This window comes from Sander lucioperca, chromosome 8, assembly GCF_008315115.2.
Source record: "Sander lucioperca isolate FBNREF2018 chromosome 8, SLUC_FBN_1.2, whole genome shotgun sequence".
Lineage (NCBI taxonomy): Eukaryota > Metazoa > Chordata > Actinopteri > Perciformes > Percidae > Sander > Sander lucioperca.
Genome location: NC_050180.1, coordinates 11206422 through 11226915, shown reverse-complemented (window position 1 = coordinate 11226915; position 20494 = coordinate 11206422). Strand labels below are relative to the sequence as shown.

At 39.7% G+C, this 20494-nt stretch overlaps 1 protein-coding gene across 6 annotated transcripts in view; it reads right to left on the bottom strand.

Annotated features, from left to right (window-relative positions):
- Positions 1-20494, bottom strand: part of lrp1bb (low density lipoprotein receptor-related protein 1Bb) — a 287103-nt gene that overhangs the window by 40788 nt on the left and 225821 nt on the right. For all 6 annotated transcript variants that reach the window (XM_036004184.1, XM_036004187.1, XM_036004188.1 and 3 more), the window contains exons 51-66: positions 16311-16430; positions 15267-15395; positions 14649-14771; positions 13791-13931; positions 13379-13566; positions 11559-11742; positions 11379-11464; positions 6996-7118; positions 3350-3531; positions 2955-3154; positions 2413-2601; positions 2124-2272; positions 1758-1851; positions 1373-1489; positions 858-977; positions 1-72 (exon numbers count right to left, since the gene is read on the bottom strand). The exon at positions 1-72 is cut by the window's left edge and continues 48 nt beyond it. In XM_036004184.1, the coding sequence (XP_035860077.1) occupies positions 1-72; positions 858-977; positions 1373-1489; positions 1758-1851; positions 2124-2272; positions 2413-2601; positions 2955-3154; positions 3350-3531; positions 6996-7118; positions 11379-11464; positions 11559-11742; positions 13379-13566; positions 13791-13931; positions 14649-14771; positions 15267-15395; positions 16311-16430 (2217 nt within the window). The remainder of the gene's footprint in view (positions 73-857; positions 978-1372; positions 1490-1757; positions 1852-2123; positions 2273-2412; positions 2602-2954; positions 3155-3349; positions 3532-6995; positions 7119-11378; positions 11465-11558; positions 11743-13378; positions 13567-13790; positions 13932-14648; positions 14772-15266; positions 15396-16310; positions 16431-20494) is intronic.

Below are 20494 nucleotides of genomic sequence, written 5' to 3'. Positions count from 1 at the left end.
AAACCCAAAGTTTGGAGATGCAATGCATGGAAGCCTTGCACTGGAACTGGTCTGGAGAGCAGGTGCTTTCAGCTGTAGGCAGAGTGACCGGCAGTGTGTTTGGTTTTGTAGAAATAACCTGAGTAATCTGAGTGAAAACTACAGTGATATACGAACCAGTGAGGCGGCCATTCATTTTTTTTCAAAACACTTGCATACCTTTTTAGTGTATAATTATAGCAAGCGGTTGCTTGTTATAAAACCTCACATTGTTTCAGATAGCATTTTAATTTCAGTGGTGCAGTGCTCATTACAAAAGTGCATTCAAAACCATATCCAATCATTGTGGAAGTCTAAGAAGGGGTGAAGTAATTAGCTTCCCACTAATGAAAGCCTTTTTTTAAAGTCGCTCTTTCTCTTCCTTACTTTCTTGCATCCTCTCCCCTCCACTCTGACCCCTCTTGCAATCACATGCAAGACAAATGTAGCAGTCTGAAAGACTTGAATGGGGGTGTGATATTCTGATGAGTTACATCATAGCAGAGGAAATCTGTTCTTATCCTCTGTGTGATTCCACAACTAATCCATTTTCTGAGGAACAGGCCATAACAAGGGCTGCCTTTGGAATATCTAATGGAGACTATGTAATGTTAATGGCTTCATATAGTGTGTTATAGCACTTCAATAAATCAAATATGTCAAAAAAAGACAATAAGGGTGATTTATTTGAATCCACTAGATTATATCTTTTAAACAAAAATATCAAAAACCTTAAACAATTGAGGAATTTGCTGCAATGTGAAGGCAGACTACCCGGTCTAAAAGCTGAAAGCAATGTCTAAGACAATGAGTCTTGACATAATAAAGTAGTGTCTTACGGCAGTCTGTCTCATCCTCTCCATCTCCACAGTCGTCCTGACCGTTGCAGCGCAGGTTAAGAGGGATGCATTTCTGTTTCCTGTTGCACTTGAATTGGCCTGACAGACAGATGTATGTCTCTGAAAGAGAAAACGGGAGGTTGCATCAATAAGAAATGCTGGGAGCCCAGACAAAGCTCAGCATCTAAACTACGACTACCGACTGGTAGTGATTTACCCTACAATACAGCCAGTTTCTGAATACTCATGAATGTAAACACACATTGTCTGCTAATGAAGCATTTTACATTTGCAGTTTGTATTAAATAAATAGAAGTGGATACACATGAAGAAAACAGGATTAGTCCTTTCGCTATTTACTATACTCATTATTGAAAATGAAAAAAAGACGTGACATCAATGGACACACAGTTTAATAGATTCTGTAAGTAAGTAAGTTTCTGGCAATTGCAGAAAACAGCACAGGAATAAATGCCAAAACGTTAAAAAGAACCTCTTAGATGTTCCATCCTTACCACAGTTAGCTTCATCCGAGTTGTCACCACAGTCGTTCTCTCCATCACAGATGAATGGCGGAAGAGCACAAAGGCCAGTGCCACACTGAAAACGCCCAGGCTGACATTTGAATTCCGCTATTGGAAAGGAAATCATAAATAAATCTCAGGGTAGAGCGAACATATTAATCGGTACAGGGTATTGTGTAAATGCCTTTAAATGCTAAACATATAAACAACAACAACAACAACAACAACAACAACAAAACACATTACATTGAACAGCAAAGACAAACACAGAATGTAATTTTAATACCCCCTTAAAACTCACCAGAATAAGAGTTAGATTGTTCTGGTTTACAGTAGTACTATTTTAAAGCCAACCTTTAAATAACATGGCACTCACGGCAGTCGGTAGGTTCATCTGATCCATCCCCACAGTCATCCACCGTGTCACACTTCCACCAGAAAGGGATACACTCATCTGTCCCGCAGCGAAACTATTAGTACCACAGACAAATGTAGAAAAAACACACAGAATTTGAAGTCAACATAGGGAATAGGCTATTTGACTCTCCATTTAAGCTTCAACATTCTTCAAAGCCAAAGTTCAAAATCAATACACAACCATTTTCTAGCCCTACGGTACATGTCAGAAAAGGAAAGCATACAGTATGAGAGTAAAGCACTTTGCCCTGAGGGGAAAAAGTACTGATAGAAAAGCAATAGCATGGTCAAACTAAACTAAGAAGTGGGAGTGGAGATGGCTAACCTGACTGGAGGTGCAGTTGGAGAGGCAGGTTTTATTGTCAGCAGCCAAGTAAAAATTTGTGGGACAGGCACATTTGTGTTCCCCACCGGGAGACAGAAGACACAGGTGGCTGCATCCTCCGTTTGCAATCTGACACTGATGCTTAGGTACTGTACAGAAGGAAACAAGCGCATAACGGAGTTAAAACTGTGTAACACAAACATTTCCTTCTTGAAACTATAAAGGAGGCCGTAACAACTGCTCTGCATGGGAGGATAGAAAGAACATGAGTGCCAGATGGATTTCATACCTTCAGGCTGGCGCAGGGAGTGGTAGACCTTGATGGATTTGATGGCTTGCCAGGAGTTGAGGAGCTCCATCCCTTGAGCGCCAGTTGTCTTGTGAGCACGTCGTAGTGATTTGGACTTGCCATCCGTCCAATAGACAAAGTCCTCAAACAAAGTCAGAGCCATTACCCCTTGGATGTGATCATAGGACACTGGAGAGGGACAAATGGCCATTACAAGCTTCAATTAAATTATTTTTAAAATGAAATATAGCAATTAGTCACACCCACAACTGACCATTTATCAGGTTAACTGATTATTTGATGTTTTATAGCATTTCTAATACCCTTATACCACAATTTTTAATTTTTCAGTACCTTTTTTCAGTAGAATCCATATATTTATATATATTAACAACACAATTTATAATCAGATTTAGAACAAGTACAGCTAGTTTTTGTGCAGCCTTACATTCAACAGACATACTGTATATGGCATGGTATCAAAGTGTACTTCCCCCAAATGTCCAACTACTCCATTAACATGGACAACACCTTAGTCTCACCTTTGCGTCTTTGGGTGCCATCCATGTTGGCAAGCAGGATGTGGTTGTCGTCTGCCCAGTAGAGCCTCTTGTTGGTGTAATCGATAGTGAGAGCAGTGGGGCTATAGATCTCTGAGTCAATGATAACCGTTTGCCCTCGGCCATCCATGCCAATACGCCCAATGTGAGGTGGGTCACAGCAGTCTACCCAGAACACGTACCTAGTCAGAAGTATAGCACATTTCAAAGAGTGATGTGCTACAGCAGACAAAAACGTGATAGGGATCAAATTTGCACCGACACAAAATGAGAGCCAATACGAGAGCTGGATCTAACAGTTTCCAGCCATCTGGAAATAGTAAATCTATCCCTCTTCTCCCTCAAGCTGTGAAACCAATCCTTGATAATATGCTTACCCTGTCTGGGGGTCCAGAGCTAGATCCATGGGGTTCTTGAGGCTAGAACTGATCAGGACAGTAGGGTAGAGGCCATTGGCTTTGGACACTTCCAGTGTTTTCCTTTCTGCATCGCACCAGTACAGATTCTTTCCTATCCAATCCACTGCTAAAGCGCTGGGCACTGCTGTTTTGTGCACTACCTAGTAAAGCAAGAAGAGAAATATCATTTTCAGTATGAAGGTTTGTCTATTGTTCTAAATTCTTCCACGGATGAATGTAAAGAACTATAAAAAAAATAAAACAGATTCAATGTTAAGAAATAGAAGGCATTTAAGCAAATTTTGCACTTTCATTAGTTTCATACTGTTATTATATCAGTCTAGTGTCTTCAAAGAAGTGGGCATGGTTAGCTAATGGACAGGGGCAGACTGTCACCCTGTCACATGAGGGGGTGTGGTGTTGTTGATCTGATTTAACCCCGCCATTGCAGGTGTGTGGAGAAAATTCAAGCGGACGGACGCTACAGGCCACACACGCTGGAGACAAACATTTTTGGAAGACTGATTCTGATTGAAGAGATGTTTTGTTGATTTCCCACAACATAACTTTTGTAAATACACCTTTTAAAACCTGAACTACAGCACCGAAGAGCGGGCTGATGCAGACCTAATGACAGAGACGCTGGAGCGCCAGTTCTGCGTGCTGGCCGTCTCGACGAGGCAGGCACCAAAAGCTAGCAGTCCCGGCTCCTGAACGCAAACTGAAACTAGGCGAGTCAGTTTAACACAGCACAAACCCCTCTAGGAAGTAGGAAAGACATACACTCATCCAGGCCAGCTTTAGTCTCATTCTCACGTTAAACGCAACATGCAGGGAGAGGAGACAAAATAATTAATGTTACGAGCTAGGTTAGCCTTTAGTAGCTGTGTTTTGTTGTTCAATGAGCCCAGGTTAGCTTAGCATTGTTGCAATACTGACAAGCACAAGAGCATGTACAAAGGAGGGGACTTCCTCTGTCAGGTACACTGTAAGAAAATAATCTTACGAAAAAACGAATATGTCCTGGCAGAAAATTAACAGTACCTTTTCCGTTAAGTGTACGGACATTTCTGTTAATCCAAAAATGGAAAATTCTGTAGATTTACAGTGTATCCTATGTACCTTTGACAGACATTCTGTTAATCCAAAAAATCAAAATACAGAAAAACACCTGTGAAAAATCATTACAGAAAATTCCTTCATATTAACACAGAAAATTGGACTGTATTTCTATTTCTGTCTTTTCTAACAGTGTAGGAGTAACTTACTGTATTTCAACTCTGACATCAATAAAACAGATCTGATTCCGTCAGAACACATTTAAATGTTCCACAAACACCAATCTAAAGCATTGAGTAGGCTATGCTCTCACTGAGAAATGATCTTTTCTTCCATCAAAGCAAATACAAGTGCTTATATTATTTTCAACCGCATTACACACAAGTCTTATTAACATCCAAAGCCAAAATGAACATTCTGGTGATTTATTTGAGATCTAATTAACATGTGTTGCCATGGTAATGGTTACACATGTGATGCAAATGCTGCTGAAGGATACTGCAGGGTGATTTTTAATAACCATAACTGCAGACCACAAAAGCCATGAAATGTGCTCTTTGCACGTATGCACAATACAAGATGTTTGACTAGGTGAATACGCAGATGCAATTTAATGCAAACATGATTACCAAAATTTCACTGCGTTACCTGATCTGTGTAAACACATGCTGACGGGTGCACCACTTCCCCAACCTCAGTGCAATTACCAAACAGGGTCAAGTGCAAACAAATGGTAGTGTAGAACTTGTGCAAAAAGAGTACCCTTTGTATGAGTATTGTATATTTAACTGTCTAATTGTAAATACTGTGATTAAAGCGGGTAGGGTAGAGGGCAGCAGAGAGATGCTCTTATTAATGATCGTATTCCTCTCACTGTGCTAATCTCAGTGAGAGATTTGATTAAAATATAAGTGAAAGTATTTAACTGATGTAAACAAAATCTAGAAACAATCTGGGAACTCCATAAATATCCCCAAGACAGTCTAGCCTTTTGAGTCTTAAAAAGCAGTTGTTCAGAATAAACAACCATTGTGCCAGCTGGCAGATAAAACCAATGCCTTTTAAACCCCCCTTTATAAAAAAAAAAGCCAGCACCCATGCAATCTGTTATTAAGGAACACAATGTGCCTTGAGGCCTTTTTGTCATCATTTGCAAGAAAATATATAGTCTTGGCAAAAGGCTAGGCTGTCCCCTAAGCCGTAATTTGGACAAAACTGAGCTTTCAACTGTCAATAAAGTGTCACTCATTGTGCAATATTTTCCATCTGTCTCCTCGGGCAAAAAGGAGTTACTCACTGCATAAAGTCCTTCTGGTGGACTTTATCTATAATACCTCACTATTGATCAAAATATTTTTTTCATGTGGCACTGAAGGTAAACTTGCGAGTAATGTCAACATTTGGATGTGGCTCATGAAGAGCAGATGAATTCAGAGTATGTTTGATATATGCAGTCATTGAAAGCTGTCTCACAAATCTTCTGCCCTTTTTTTTGGTCACTATAGCGACATGTCACAGTGACTTCTTCAATATGGATAGCTTAGCGACCAACCAACCAGGGATTGAACACAGATCAATTAACCTTTGATGTTGAAGGTAAACCCAATTACATACGACAGAAAACTGCTGCTGCATCTCACTTTATGGGATGAAATCAATCATTAATGTCAAAGTGGTTTTCTTTCAGCTATCAAATGCAAACTACAAGTGTCAACCCACATAGGGCAGTGCAACATAAGTTTACTATTAAGAATTGTTTAAATAAACAAAATAAATGATAAAATCTATAATTAACCTACATTGCTTTAATTAAACCATATAATTCAATTAATGTCTGCCTTTCAGATGAAACTCCTAACTTTTTTGTCCTCATATTGTAAGCTTATATCAGTAGCCCTGTATATCAGTGGCTCTTTTAATTAACCCAATGTGAGAAGCTTCCTGATCTGTGTCTCAGACAGTTTGTCCTCTCGCTAAGCTGTGGCAGTGGCTTAAACAGAGTCTGTGGGAGTAATTGAGCTGAATGAGCCTAAACCCCCCCCACACACCAATGCTAATGAGATGTGGGATGGGGGCCCAGCAGGTGTTCTGCTGATGTCCCGGTGTCCCCAGTGTCTGTGCAACGATCCCATGACCCAGACCAACCTTGGTGATTACACAAGAATGCACCATTTTGTCATTCAACTTATTACATATATGTAAAAGCCATTGATGATATTCCTATTATCACTAACACACATTTATTCTTGTTAAGCTAACAGGCTGTTGGCTGCCAACAAAACAAATCCATTATGTTGACTACATAAAAGGATAAGGGGCACCCATCTTTAACTGAGCAGTGATAATGAGCCACTTAAGCAACATACTTGGTCTTCTGAACTCAAACAGATGACGTATCTTCACAAAAGAACACATCTTGATAATTCAAATATATTAGTAAAAGAAAATACATCTGGATAGAGCAAGGCAAAATCAATGAATAATGAATACAAGCTAAACAGGGAAAAATAAAGCCAATGGATTATGGGTAAGGTGGCACAAGGTTAGCAACTAAATCCTTTGGTACCTTGAGGTCACTCCCATTGAAGCGCATTCTGTTGATCTTTCGACCACTTGGCCTGGTTGAGTCCACCCAATAGATAAATTCCTTCTTGTAGTCAAAGTCTATGTGGATGATGTTGTTGAGGCCCTGGAGAGAGAGAGAGAGAGAGAGAGAGAGAGAGAGAGAGAGAGAGAGAGAGAGAGAGAGAGAGAGAGAAAGAGAGAGAGAGAGAGAGAGAGAGAAAAAGAGAGAGAGAGAGAGAGAGAGAGAGAGAGAGAGCACACAGGTATATCATTATTTATTTTATTTTTAATGAAAACTAAGGAATCTTGAGTTCCCTGTGAGGGGGGAAATATATTAGAAGCCACTTTCATTGGCAACAATGAAACAGTGAGGTGGTGATGGTGCAGTGGATATGACACATCCCTTTGGTGTGGGAGATCTGGGTTTGATTCCCACTGCGATACATCAACCAATGTGTCCATGAGCAAGACCCTTAATCCCTAGTTGCTCCAGAAACGTGTGACCTCTGACATAGATAGCAATTGTAAGTTGCTTTGGATAAAAGCGTCAGCTAAATGACATGTAATAAAATGTAACAAAGCTGTACAGAATACACATTAATTATCAAATGCCACACAGTTTTATGACGATAATATGCAGGTCTATAGAATCATTGTTAATTCCTTTTTTACAGCATACCCATGATGCATTTTACTAGCAAATGTTGTTGATCGTAATTTGCAGAACCCAAATACTGTTAATGCATAGATTGATAAAAACCCAACAACTTCAGCCGCATTTTTCGGTCATCCGTCTCATGCGCTTCTGACATACTGTTTATGCTCCTATTTTATTCAATAACGAACAGGATGAGAAAAAAAACAAAAAAACAAGCCCAACTTCTACAGTATCTGTGTGTGATGTGATATTTACTGTACAAGCAATATTGATTTAGGTGATTTTCCCATAGGTTCTAATGCTTCCAGCTATACAGAGCATTTCAAGAGCCAGTGGAGTCTCCAAATGCTCTGTGTAGTGGAAGTCCTATCAAAGCTACTCTGTCATGCTCACAGGACCCCACTGTCAGTCAGACAGAGAGCCGCTCACCAAACAAGTGCCCCCACCCTGCTGTCTCGCACTGTGGGTGCCGACAAAAGGTGTCAGATAATCTGACAGGCGAAATGAGACATCTTCATCAGATCATCAACACCCTCACAGACAGGCGGCAAAGTGTCCTGGGGGAACCCTTCTCCACTCCAAACATCAACTATAGCGATCAAACCCGCATGCCCCTTTTATCAGTGTCTCTATCCGGAAATAGGTCTCCCGTTCATTTTCCCAGTAGACCGTATAGAAACCAACTAACTACAAAATGAATCACAAGCGTGTAACAATAGTCTGAAAAACTAATATGAATTTAAAATAATAACCAAAAAAAAACTATAAACAGTATAAAAGTGTCTGCATACAGGTTTTTACAGTGCTCGTATCAACATCACTGTCAACATGCCATTGATTTCCTGTTCCTCACATTCAACAACTTTTCTTTCTAAAATAAGACGTCTGAGAGTAAAACCTTACGCCGGTGGATGCAGTCCAGGCTACCAACCCAAGCTTTAAATTGAAATGATGTCCACTTTTAAAGTGACTTTAAAGTAATGTATGTAGTAACAGCTAATCTACCTTGGTGGCAACATGCTAAAATGTATCGATATAAAGTAATTTCTCAACACTACAGCTGTTAATTTACATTTTCTAACCTGAATTCACTGATTGCACTTAAAACCTAACTTACTTAATGCAAAATGTTATCCCAGGTTATTGTGTTTCCCACTGTATAAAAGCCAGAGCCAGCTCTAATTAACCACAGAGAAAAAGTAACACTAAGTAATAGAACAGAGCAGCTCTAAAACATTGGATGGGTTTAAACAATGTGTTGAAGTGATACAATCATATGGTGAGTGACTTGCGTTTGCGGGGAAGACACATTAATGCTAACAGCAAAAGCAATACATCAGGAAAAGGATTGGCTCATTTGAAATCTACATAATATCATGAACATATAATCTGAACAGGGTATGTAATGGTGTGGTAAAGTGATATGAGGTCAGTAAAGTATCCACCACCACTTAGTAAAGCCATGTGCATATTTCCCTCTCTAGCGTCCATTAACGCTAACATGCAGTGAATAAAGCGAGTTGTGGCCTATGAGAACCCTGATAAAGGCAATAGAGTACATGGAGTCAAGAGGTTAATATGACTGTGAGAGGAGGCTGTAAGATAGCCCAAGGTTGATTTACAGTAAATCACAGCCAACCATTTGTGATAATCAACAGTCAGATTCAAGCATTGCCCAGAGCAGCTGTGATGAGACCTAGGAATGATTGAAATTCTTCATGAAATTCCATGGGATCCTCTATAGGGTGATTTTGCTCTCTGCCAATCAGAATGGCCAGTTTCCTGTGCCCATGCAGTGGGGTTTGGGAAATAATCATGGACAGTGGACATCTCATTTAAACAGAACAATAACTTACAGAGGTTGTGCGACATTTTCAGGTATAATCACAAATCTGGCTTGTGGAAATAACTCCCTGAGGCTGAGGAGCACAATAAATTACGCACAGATTATTTTTTGCCGAGTAATTGAGGTATTACATAATTTTCAGTAAAAAATGGTGATAAAGGGGATCGGTCGGTCGCCCCATGCCAGACCGGGATACTTATTTTCATATAATCAAGTATCAAAAACTGAGATGGACACGCTGTTGGATGCTGTCCTCCTCTCCTACTCTTTCTTCAATGCCTAACGAATCTATCTCTCTCCCTGACCCTGTCTTTATGATTGAGCAGCACTGGTTGAAGCCTGAAAATATTGTAAACAAATTAATAACATAACTAATTACACTGGTCGGACTGTTCAGCTCTGTTTCAGACTGATACCTCCGGTTCAGGCTGGTCCTCATCCTCAACACGTGCATTTTTCAGTGTAAGAGTAAAAAAATGACATAACATTATTTATAATAAGTTTATTTGATTCACAGCTGCTACATATAGTGTTTTGACCTCGACAACCCAACTGCATTTTACCGCAAACTTGCGACTAGTTAACTTTCTAAAGCAGGCGCAATCACTTGTTTGCTAAGAGTCAGGTCGGGACTCCAACATTAACACACTGACAGCTAGGGGTGTAAGAAAAAATCGATACACTTGAGTATCGTGATATTTTATTTTGCAATACTGTTTCGATTTTCAAAAAGGAAATATAGATTTTTTTTTTTTAAATGTTCAAAAATATTCATGTAAGACAGTCAGTGGTTCACGTTTATTTTGTGTTTAAACCCCATACTGCTAGATGGCTATGCTGAGACACACCACTAGTGTCCTTGCCTAACAGTGCCTAGCAGGGCCTGACTTTTTGCTAGAAGCTAACAATGTAGCTATGGCTGAACTTTGGCCTACTTTAGCATATACAAATGTGCTCACTAAGAATCTGTGAATCATAATACAAAACTGGCAGTTTGATTTCTGTGTACTGAATTGTTTACCTAAAGTAAACTTCTTTGACTTCTATGAACATCATGTCTTTTTTTAAATATTAGTTTTTCTAAAATTATACTTAAAAACAATCTCAATATATTGCCTTACGCACAGTATCGAAATATATTGCAATATATTGAATCGCAACCCATATATCGTGATACGTATCGTATCGCCAGATTCTTGCCAATACACAGCCCTACTGACAACATTGTATTCAGAATATAAAATATTTTTATAGCACTTTTTAATGTGTGATTGTGTAAAGGTGTTCACGAGATACCAACCTTTTGTGAACTTGTGAATTTCGCCAGCCGTCTTCTCCTGTTTCTCCTATCATAGAGACAGACGCTGTGTGCACGGGGGGAGGGGCTGTGTGTGTGTATGTGAGCGAGACGCAAGTGACAGAGAGACGGAGGAGACCAGGGAAAGGAAATGCAGCTGAACGAATAAGCTGCATGTTTTAAATAGCTTTAAAAAAAATTTTTGTAACAAAACGCAATGTGCGGCGGCAGGTGTTGATAGTGCGGTGCACCGCCACGAATTAGTCTATGTGTGGGAAACACTGATTCACTGTTCAATAAGGTATCAGATAACTTTGATTCTCTCTGCAAAGGTACCGTTTACTCGACACATTTAGCAGACATAATTACACTGTTACTAAAAACAGCAATTTAAATACATACTTCCTCAATATATAGCTGACAGACTGTGTACAAGAGGCAGGGGAGATTTTCAATGAAACACAAAAAGAGGACAAGATGGTAATTTGATTGTCACCATCTTGCCTCTTAGCAGTCTACACAATGTGATAATGGTGTAAAATGCCCCTACAGGCCCAATGGTGGTGACGTAGATATCGCTTACCTGTTTCAAGATGGTGTAATTTGAGCCATCCACACTTAGCTTCCGGATCTCATGGTGGTCCGCCATAATGAGAAAAGGCTCTTCAGCTGAAATAAGGAACATGCAGCGTTAGAAGACCACTGGGACCTAACAGTTACACACTGAAATTCTGCAAGTGGAGAGATGAAAAGTCAGGCTGACCTGACATAGCCTTGCATGTATTGGGGTTGCGCTCCAAGGCTTCATAGCCATCCACACACAGGCACTTGTAAGAGCCATAAGTGTTGATGCAGCGCTGGCTACAAGGAAGGGTAGCGGAGCATTCATCAACATCTACACATGTCTTCCCATCATCCTTTAGGTGGAAACCAGGCCAGCATTTACACTGATGACATAAAAACACAACAATGGTAGAAATTTGATCATGAATGAAGGAAATGCTAGATAAGAATCCCACTTAGCTATTAAAAAATGAACTGTAAAACAAAGCATTCATGTTCTGACTTGCTTTGGCATGTCTGAAAGTTCTTAAGTTATTTTTTATACAATTCTTCATTTGGGCTATAAAAGCAGTGCACTTAAACAGGCTGTTTTTACAGTAATTTGAGCTCAATCTGTAACACCAGAAAATATATTTCAGACACAAGTACCCTTTTCTCAGAGTAATGCAGGTAAGCAATGAAAATGAATTAAAACCTAGCATCCAACATATATGATGACATCAAAGCTGTGATATAGACATACTGTACCATGGCTGAAAACTTCCATCGCACTTCAGTGACCAGGGCCCTGCCCAAAGAATAACTCAAAAGTGCTTGTATCAGCTGCTATGGACCCACAGCAAATCCCTTTCTTATCCACAGTTATAACCTTGAAGGCCTTTCTGCTGATCTTCCTGTTCAGGCCACAAATGGATGAGCTAAGGGTCTGCATTGATGTGCTCTCTGTCCAGCTCTGCCCCTGACATGACAGGGAAGAGATGTTTTTTTGTGCTTTCAGCCACTTTTCTGATGCAGTGAGCACTGTCTTGTGAAAGAGTAGGAGACGGAAATCCATGGACGAAGGCATAGACTGTAGCAGTCTGACAACAACAGTGATGGCCAGCAGAGCACTCAAGCGGATGTGGCCTTGACCTGGTTTTAGCCCTAACATCACATGCCACCATTGCCAGGGCCAGCACAATAGCCCAGCACAGTGAGGGAGCACGGACAGTTGTTGGCATATCATTAGACTCTCCTTGCAGCGTTCAAGGTTATTCAAAAAGTAAGAAACTAAATGTATGTATGCTCCAACCCATCTTCATCTGTATAATTATGTGCAAAGTTAGGCTTGATTCATCATCGACCATTAATCATTAATGTCCACACTTTACTAATATAACTTCCACATTTCACCTGCTACTAATGATTCCAGAGCTAAGAACTGTAGGTCAGTATAGTCTACTTGAAATTTTAATATTATTATGCAAGTCACACTGTAGAAAGTAGGACATATTATAGCTGTGACTCATATTTACCAATGAACACTCAGAGCAGTGCAGAGAGTTTACTGGGTTTGCATTTGGATGGTAGTTTGCTTTACCACTAAACCATAGTGACTAGCTTATCGGTTGCTCTTTTTCCAATGATACACTGTGTTTTGACCCAAAGTTTGGGAATTTGAAGCAGCAGCGCTGTGTGTGTTTGACCAATCAGCGACGGCCATTCCTGCAAACCCCACCCCGGAGGTTCCTGTGCTTTCAGAAAGTACTACCCACTGAGCAGCTATTTTTTGGGGGGTAAAATGTCCCTGGGAATTATTTTAGACCCTGGTCTCTGTGGTCGAAACACAATGAGTTCCTCACAAGGTTCCTAGACCCTGGGGAAAGTTCTTGCGGTCAAAACGGTGCTTTATAGTTCCATCTGGTTTAAGGGTAAACTAGATGAATTAGGCTTTATGGAACTAAATGTAGCCAGCAAGTGATTCTGAGGAGAAATGCACTTCCAAGCTACTGAACCGTGACTAGTCCACTGGTCACTTACCTTGTATCCCACAGGAAGATCCTGGCATTCCTGTGTGCACCCACTGACTCTGCGGTTCAAGCATTCGTTTAAATTACAGTTCCTCTCATCTGACCGGTCTCCACAATCATCTCTCCCATCACAGAGATTCCCCTCAGAGATGCAGCGTCCATTGGAGCACATGAAGAAGGAGCCATTGCACAAGCTTCCTGAAAAGAGCAAGACATGACTGTTACTGGCACAATGCCCTGTCATTTCTCAACAAAATTGGGGAATGTTTTTGACCTGACAATGGATCTTGATAGATTAATTCCTTTCAAGGAAGCTCTCCTGGTTGTAGCGCCTTTTGTTCCCGCCAGTTTCCTGGACGAGTGGGCGCTGCTGGGTGACACTGATGAAGAGATTCCAGTAGCGAGGCAAACAGCAGTCTTACCTGCGGCCAGACATTTGAGGTTCAGAGGCAGTTCGTCAGAGTGGTCGGGACAATCTGCATAGCTGTCACACTCCCACTGAGAGCTGAGAAGACAGCGGCCATCCCCGCAGCGAAATTCCTCTGATCCACAGGAGCGATAGACTGAAGAAAGAGAGACAGACACTTTTTCATCAAGTTACACCTAGGTGAATCATGTGCAAATAGTGAAAAAATAAAGCTTTCTACAGCCATTGTTCATATTGCAATGAAGCACCCTCATGGTGTATATAGAATCATTGCTGATTAACAAATCAAGACACCAGGAGGCATATTGGTATGGACAGCTGCATTGGCCAATATTTCAGGTACAGTAAAATGTTTCATTAGCCCAAGTCAAAAATCACAAACCAAGGCTGTGATAGGGAATTTCCTCTAGATGTCAGTTGAGACGCCAAAAACTGTACACATCATAATATCAAATAAAAGTAAAATTAAAAAAGAACAGACACTCAGACGAAGAAGTTCAGAGAAACATGGCCTGATCTATAATAAACCAGCCTCAAAAATACCTAATTAATGCATTTTCATCTTAAAGCTTTTCATCAGAAGCTTAAAAAAAGAAAGACATCTTACTCAGGAATGCACAGCTTTATTTCATTGACAATTATTATCATAATAAAATATCGCTATAAATCTTTTTTAAATAATCATTTCATAATTTCAAACAATTTTATTGTATCTCAACAACAAACTGGCGTAAGGTCCAGGGAATGCAGTGACTGCATAAAACAATGTGCTCCAAATTATTATTTTTTCTTCAATGTGCTTATATTTAGTTATAAAATAAATAAAATAGATTTAAAAAATAAATCTACTTGCCACATTCCACAGACTCATCAGACCCATCTCCACAGTCGTCGTCATGGTCACAGACGAATCGCTGAGGGATGCATGCCTTGTTGCGGCAGCGAAACGAGCTGTCATCACATGTGTTGTTGGGTGCTAATGCATGAAAAGAAATGGTTTTTAAAGGCTAATAAATGGATACATTATTCCCTTAACATTGCATTGCATTCAATAAGTGTAAACCGTCAACATAAGTGAGGCTTATGTTACTCCTCTGGTCTCTGTGTTTTCTAATTTTTAACAGATTGTTTAGTAGGCTTGAATCAGATTAGAATGAATGAAGTTGGAATGAGCCAGGACCAATTTGTGAAAGGCGATCCAGATTACACCACTTGGAGAAGACTGCAATTGTGCAAAAAATTCCATTGTACACTACTTCCCATGATATACTTGTTTTCTTTTTCTTGCTTGAATTACATTTTGCAAAGGGATTTGCCGTAGGTGTTTAGTGGGTTTCATGTTCTACGGAGTATTGTTTTACACTCCGAAATCTACAATTCTAAACAAGCAATGATTTCTTAATTCTGGGATCACATAAGGGTTTCTTTTATTATTGCAGGGAGTAATTCAATTTGTTGAACTAGAGTTTACCACAGCCAGCTGCAGAAAGTTCATCACTCCCATCAGGGCAGTCCCTTTCACCATCGCAGAGCCAGCGTTTCGGAACACAGGCATACGACCCAGGGCAGCTGAACAGCCCTGGAGCACATGTCACTGAGCCTGAGAGGAAAACAGGACCACATGCTCTACTTTCCAAAGCCAAAGAATACAATGGGTCAAATGCACCACAGAGGAGAATAAGTACAACTGAAGCAGATGCATTATGTTTTGTCAGGATGGTACCTTCTGTTATCAGTGAACATTAAGCAGTAGTTCCAATAAATAAAATCACTTGTCCTGCCCTTATAGGAGATAACAGACTATATTACATATTACATCTCATGGAATAAAAAAGTTTTTCGTTATGGCTTTGACCTGATACCCCTTTATGTCCTAAACAAATTCTAATTTTCATTGGGCAGCAGTTCCCTTTATGCAAGCTAACAAATACTGTACTGTACTACTGTGAATAACAATTATTTGCCTGATTTCCTGAAGTCAGCAATACTCCCCTTTATCTTAGGACTGTCCTTTAAGGCAAAAAGAAAAGTAGAAAAAATTGTCTGGCACTGAGAAATGAAAGGTAAATACAGAAGTTCAATTAGGCGTGTATAGCTAAAATGCATATCTCGTTTTTGACGAGAATTGTGCCTGGGGAACCTCTGGGCCATTTCATTAATATTTCCTTGACACTCCATTACAATCCAATTACACAACCAATGTTCACAGGCATTCTTTTCTCTTTATTGTGGTTGGATTCTTTTTATTTTGTTCTAGAATTCATTACACACACATCTCATCTGCCCAGTGAAAAAAAGCTGTTTCTCTTGGGCCCTTAGTGATGAAAAATCTATTTGCCTCAGTGCCCACTTGAATCATCAGAAAAGCCTGCAGTCTCATTTGTTGTCTCATTAAGATAGTTTCATATCTGTCCATTCATTTCCATCTCTGCTGGGGGAACAAATGGGGCTGTATAGCTGATGTGACCTTTTACACCAACAGCAGATTTCTTATGACACCTGAAAGGGCACTAACCACAGATCTGCACACTCTCATCAAGGCCGTCCTCGCAGTCGTTCTCCCCATCACACAGCCATTGTTTGGCAATGCACTTGTTCTTTGAGCAGGCAAACTGGTTCCACAAGCATGACGAGTCTGCAAGGGCAGTGGGAAAGGGATTTCAGTGCCATAAATCAAACAAAGTGAGGAGGAAACAACAACAAAATACCCTATAGAAGGGACAACATTTCTTTAATCAAAACAACTAGTGGACCAGCTTCTATTTGCCCCATGGCTTGCTTGTTTTTCTCTGTAGTTTTTCTACTTAGCAGCGTGCATGAGTGTAGCTGTCAAGGACTGTAAATATATATTTTTTCCTTTTCTCTCACAGAAGAAGACATTTTGATGAATGCTCCCGGTTGCTGTGCAGGGAAATAAAAGCATCAACTGAACACAAAACAAGAGTCTGGGCTAAATATCCTATCAATATAAAAGCACCTTAGTACTAATTATTAAGCCTTTTATCTTATTTTAATTTGAAAAGAAACTATGTTGCTGGGGTGACGAGAAACAGCTGGATGTCAACTAAGAGAGCACTATGCTGATCACTGTGCAAAAGCCATTGTGTAAAAAGGGGATATATTCATAATCTGTGCTGACTGAGTTTGTGTCACTGAGCCACCCACTCTCCCCGGGGAGTCGTTCTGTGGTCTCTTTCTCTCAGATGTCAGGCCTGGCAAAGTCTGCCAGAGCTTTGATGAGATGTTGAGAGAAGGAAGGGGGATGTGTGCTCCAGGTCACACCACAGTACAAGGAATTATGGTGGGGGGGGTCTCTCACACTGCGTTGCTTTCTTGCTGTCAGACTTTGTACATCACACCAGCTTTATGTGCCTTGATACGATTGTGTAAGATAAGGATAAGATAAACATTAAATAGCTAAATCTGGAAACCACTATTACCCAGACTTTCTGTAGGTGATACTAGATTTGCACTTCAAATGCTGCTTCCACAGCTATTTCAAGTGTATCACAAAATGGCAGGTCCACAGCACATTAAATGTATCAAAGAAAGTCTTTCTTCACACAGTAGAAAAGCGCATTATGCATTGTGAATTGACAAATGACTATTTCATCTAATCAGATGTGGAATTCGAAATTTCTGAAATGTAATGACATTTTCCTCAAACTACTTTGCCTTTGCAGTCAGATTATCAGTGGTTGGAGCTTTTTATATGATAATTAACTCAGAGAAATGGGAATACTGTCTATTTGTCCTGGAAAAGCTATTCAGAACTTCTCAAAGAATCGTGGCATTATTCATATTAGCTCTGATATGAGCACATTTGAAGCATAGGATGTTATCATTTCACACAGGCACAAATGACATTTTTAGATAAAGGAATGGAAATACTGTTCATGTGTTATGCATCTCTCTAACAACATTCATGGCCAATTTACAAAATAAATCAGATAACTCGAAGAGCATTAAATATGAAAAATGGATTGCATTGAACTGCCTTCCTCTATCCGCTGCAGTGAACAAATGTGCTGGTTAATTATACAGGAAGAGCCAAGCACACAAGTACGATCTGCAACATCTTAGTCAAACACTCTCAAAGGCAAAAGTTCAAGGTAAAAGCATCTAAGTTCTATGATCACATTTTATTTGAGTTACCGTTCTTGAAATTAGTTGTCATCAGTCCCAAACTACTAGGGTCTGGATGGTTTGAAGACAAATTAATCATACAAACATGCCCGGATTATGCACAAGGGCACTTGGGCACCAATCATTCACAACCAGTGGGGTGGCACCACATGACACAAGCATTAACAATATTTTCCATAAATTGTTATATTATTCACTTGAAATTGTTGAAAGATCATACATTACTCGTTTATGAACACTATTTCACAATAATAATAATAATAATAATAATAATAATAATAATAATAATAATAATAATAATAATAATAATAATACATTACAAATAAGTCAATATTACATGACCACTATCACTCCCCTCACCAATCTGTCAGAGTTGAGTTGGTCCACAAGTACGCACAAATGTATCATTTGGGGGGGGGGGTTAACAATAATCAAAAGTGGCCAGTTTAACCCCCCAGAAATGTTATCTTAATGATGAATGTAAAATATTAACTGTTATAAACAATGATAAGTGGTTGGTTTTCTTGTTTCAATGTAATTGGCAAGCAAATAAAAACATTTTTCACACAACTCCCCCCACCTCTGGGTAAGACTTGGTTGCGCCCAACCCTTCTCCGTGTTTTCCACAAGCACATAGCACTGTCGGTGCGCTTCATGAGTTTATTCCGTATGCAGAGAAGTGTAAAAGACCGGTCCACACATGGGCGTCAGTTTGGTTTGAAATGTGCTGGGGACAGAGACGCATTCGGAAGTACATTTCCAGAAGTGCTGGGTACAATGACGCATTCGTTTTTTTTTCTCTCTTTCACGCAGGTCATGTTTTGAAAGGCGCTGTCCTGTAGCTTACTAATGAATAAAAACGTGGTTTAATGTACGTAAACAATGATCAATGATTACCAAATTTCTCTCTCATATTGCTCCTCATAACCACTGAAAACTGTTAAAAAATCTAACCCAAAGTCAAATTATTATGGACGTTATCTGACATTAAGCGTTTCTGCTTCACATTTTCAGCAAGGCAGTGGAGCGGCCGTGGGTTGACTCCCCACGGTTCTCACGGGCTTTATACGTCCTTGACCATAGACTGTATATTAACAGTCTATGGTCCTAACGTGAAAAAGCTTAACGTGGTTTAATGTACCTTAACAACAATCAATCATCACCACATTTCTGGTTAGATTTTTTGACAGTTTTCTTTTCTTCTGTCAGTTAAGTGTTCATTACAAGATATGGCCATGAGAAATTTGGTGATCATTGATCGTTGTTTAGGTACATTAAACCACGTTAAGCTTTTTTTCACGTTAAGCAGAATGTCCCGACAGGCAGTGTAGTGAACAGAGAAGCGTGCAGCCAGCGCAGCAGCAGAGCGGATGTGTGTGTGTCTGCCCTGTGGGGATAGAGATTGTTGGGGATTTTTTGGCATCTGTTGCTCAAGAATTATATGTGTTATGGACTTTTTTTTTTTTAACTAAATTGAGCTCAAGGTTTTCAAAAAAAGTGGTGGGTACAAAATGACTCATGAAGAAATCTGGTAGGTACGCGTACCCACCATCCCCACCGAAATCGACGCCTATTTCCTAGAACTCTTATTTCTTTCAGAGGACTTTGTGCAATAAATCCATAGTCTTAGATCTAATATTGATAGTCTTTTGTCTATATCTTACTAATTTTCGGTCCTTTTATTGTCGTTAGCTGTGATGCTAAAGCAGTTTTAGCTTTCCCATGATGCTTTTGAAAGTTTTTGACCAGAGGAGTTGCTTTCAGGGCCCGTGAAATAATGTCGGAATGACCGACCCATAATGCTGCAATATATAGTATTGATTTTGGCTTTTTTTTTTTAAATTGATAGACATTTTGAATTGATACATTTGAATATAGTGCTCACTGCTCATATGTCTACATGTATGTAGTTGGATATGTTAGTAAATTACATCCCCTTGATTATGTCTGATATTTTTGCCAGGAGGACAGCACGGGTAAAGGAGGTGGTGGTAGACGGGGGGTGGTGGACGGGGGGAGGGGGCACTTTGAGGTATAATGCCCAGGGTCACCAAATTGTCTTAATACGGGGCTGCCTACAAACAGTCTACAGTCAGACTGTGAGGCTGTACTTAATCACAGTGGCGCTTTTGAGCTAAATGTTAGTGTCAGCATGCTATCATGCTTATAATGATAATGTTAACATGCCTATGTTTAGCAGGTATAATGTTTAACATGGTCATCATCTTGGTTTAGTGTGATAGCATGCTAACCTTTGCTTATTAGCATCATCATAAACCAAATGTATTTGACAAATTTGACCTGACCTGATGACAGCGAAAGATGAAAAGTTAAGGGATCACCAAAGATATAAGGATTCATCCTTTGGGCACTATGACTATCTGTGCTTAATTTTATGGCAATCGATTCTGTCATGTTTTTTTTTTTCTCTCTCTTTTTTTCTTGGGTGGGCCTGTCCTCCCCTAAATATATTTTGGGGTGTATATTACATATATTTACATGGATTAATCTAAAGTTATAGAACAGGTATTTGTATATTTTGAAATATGTATT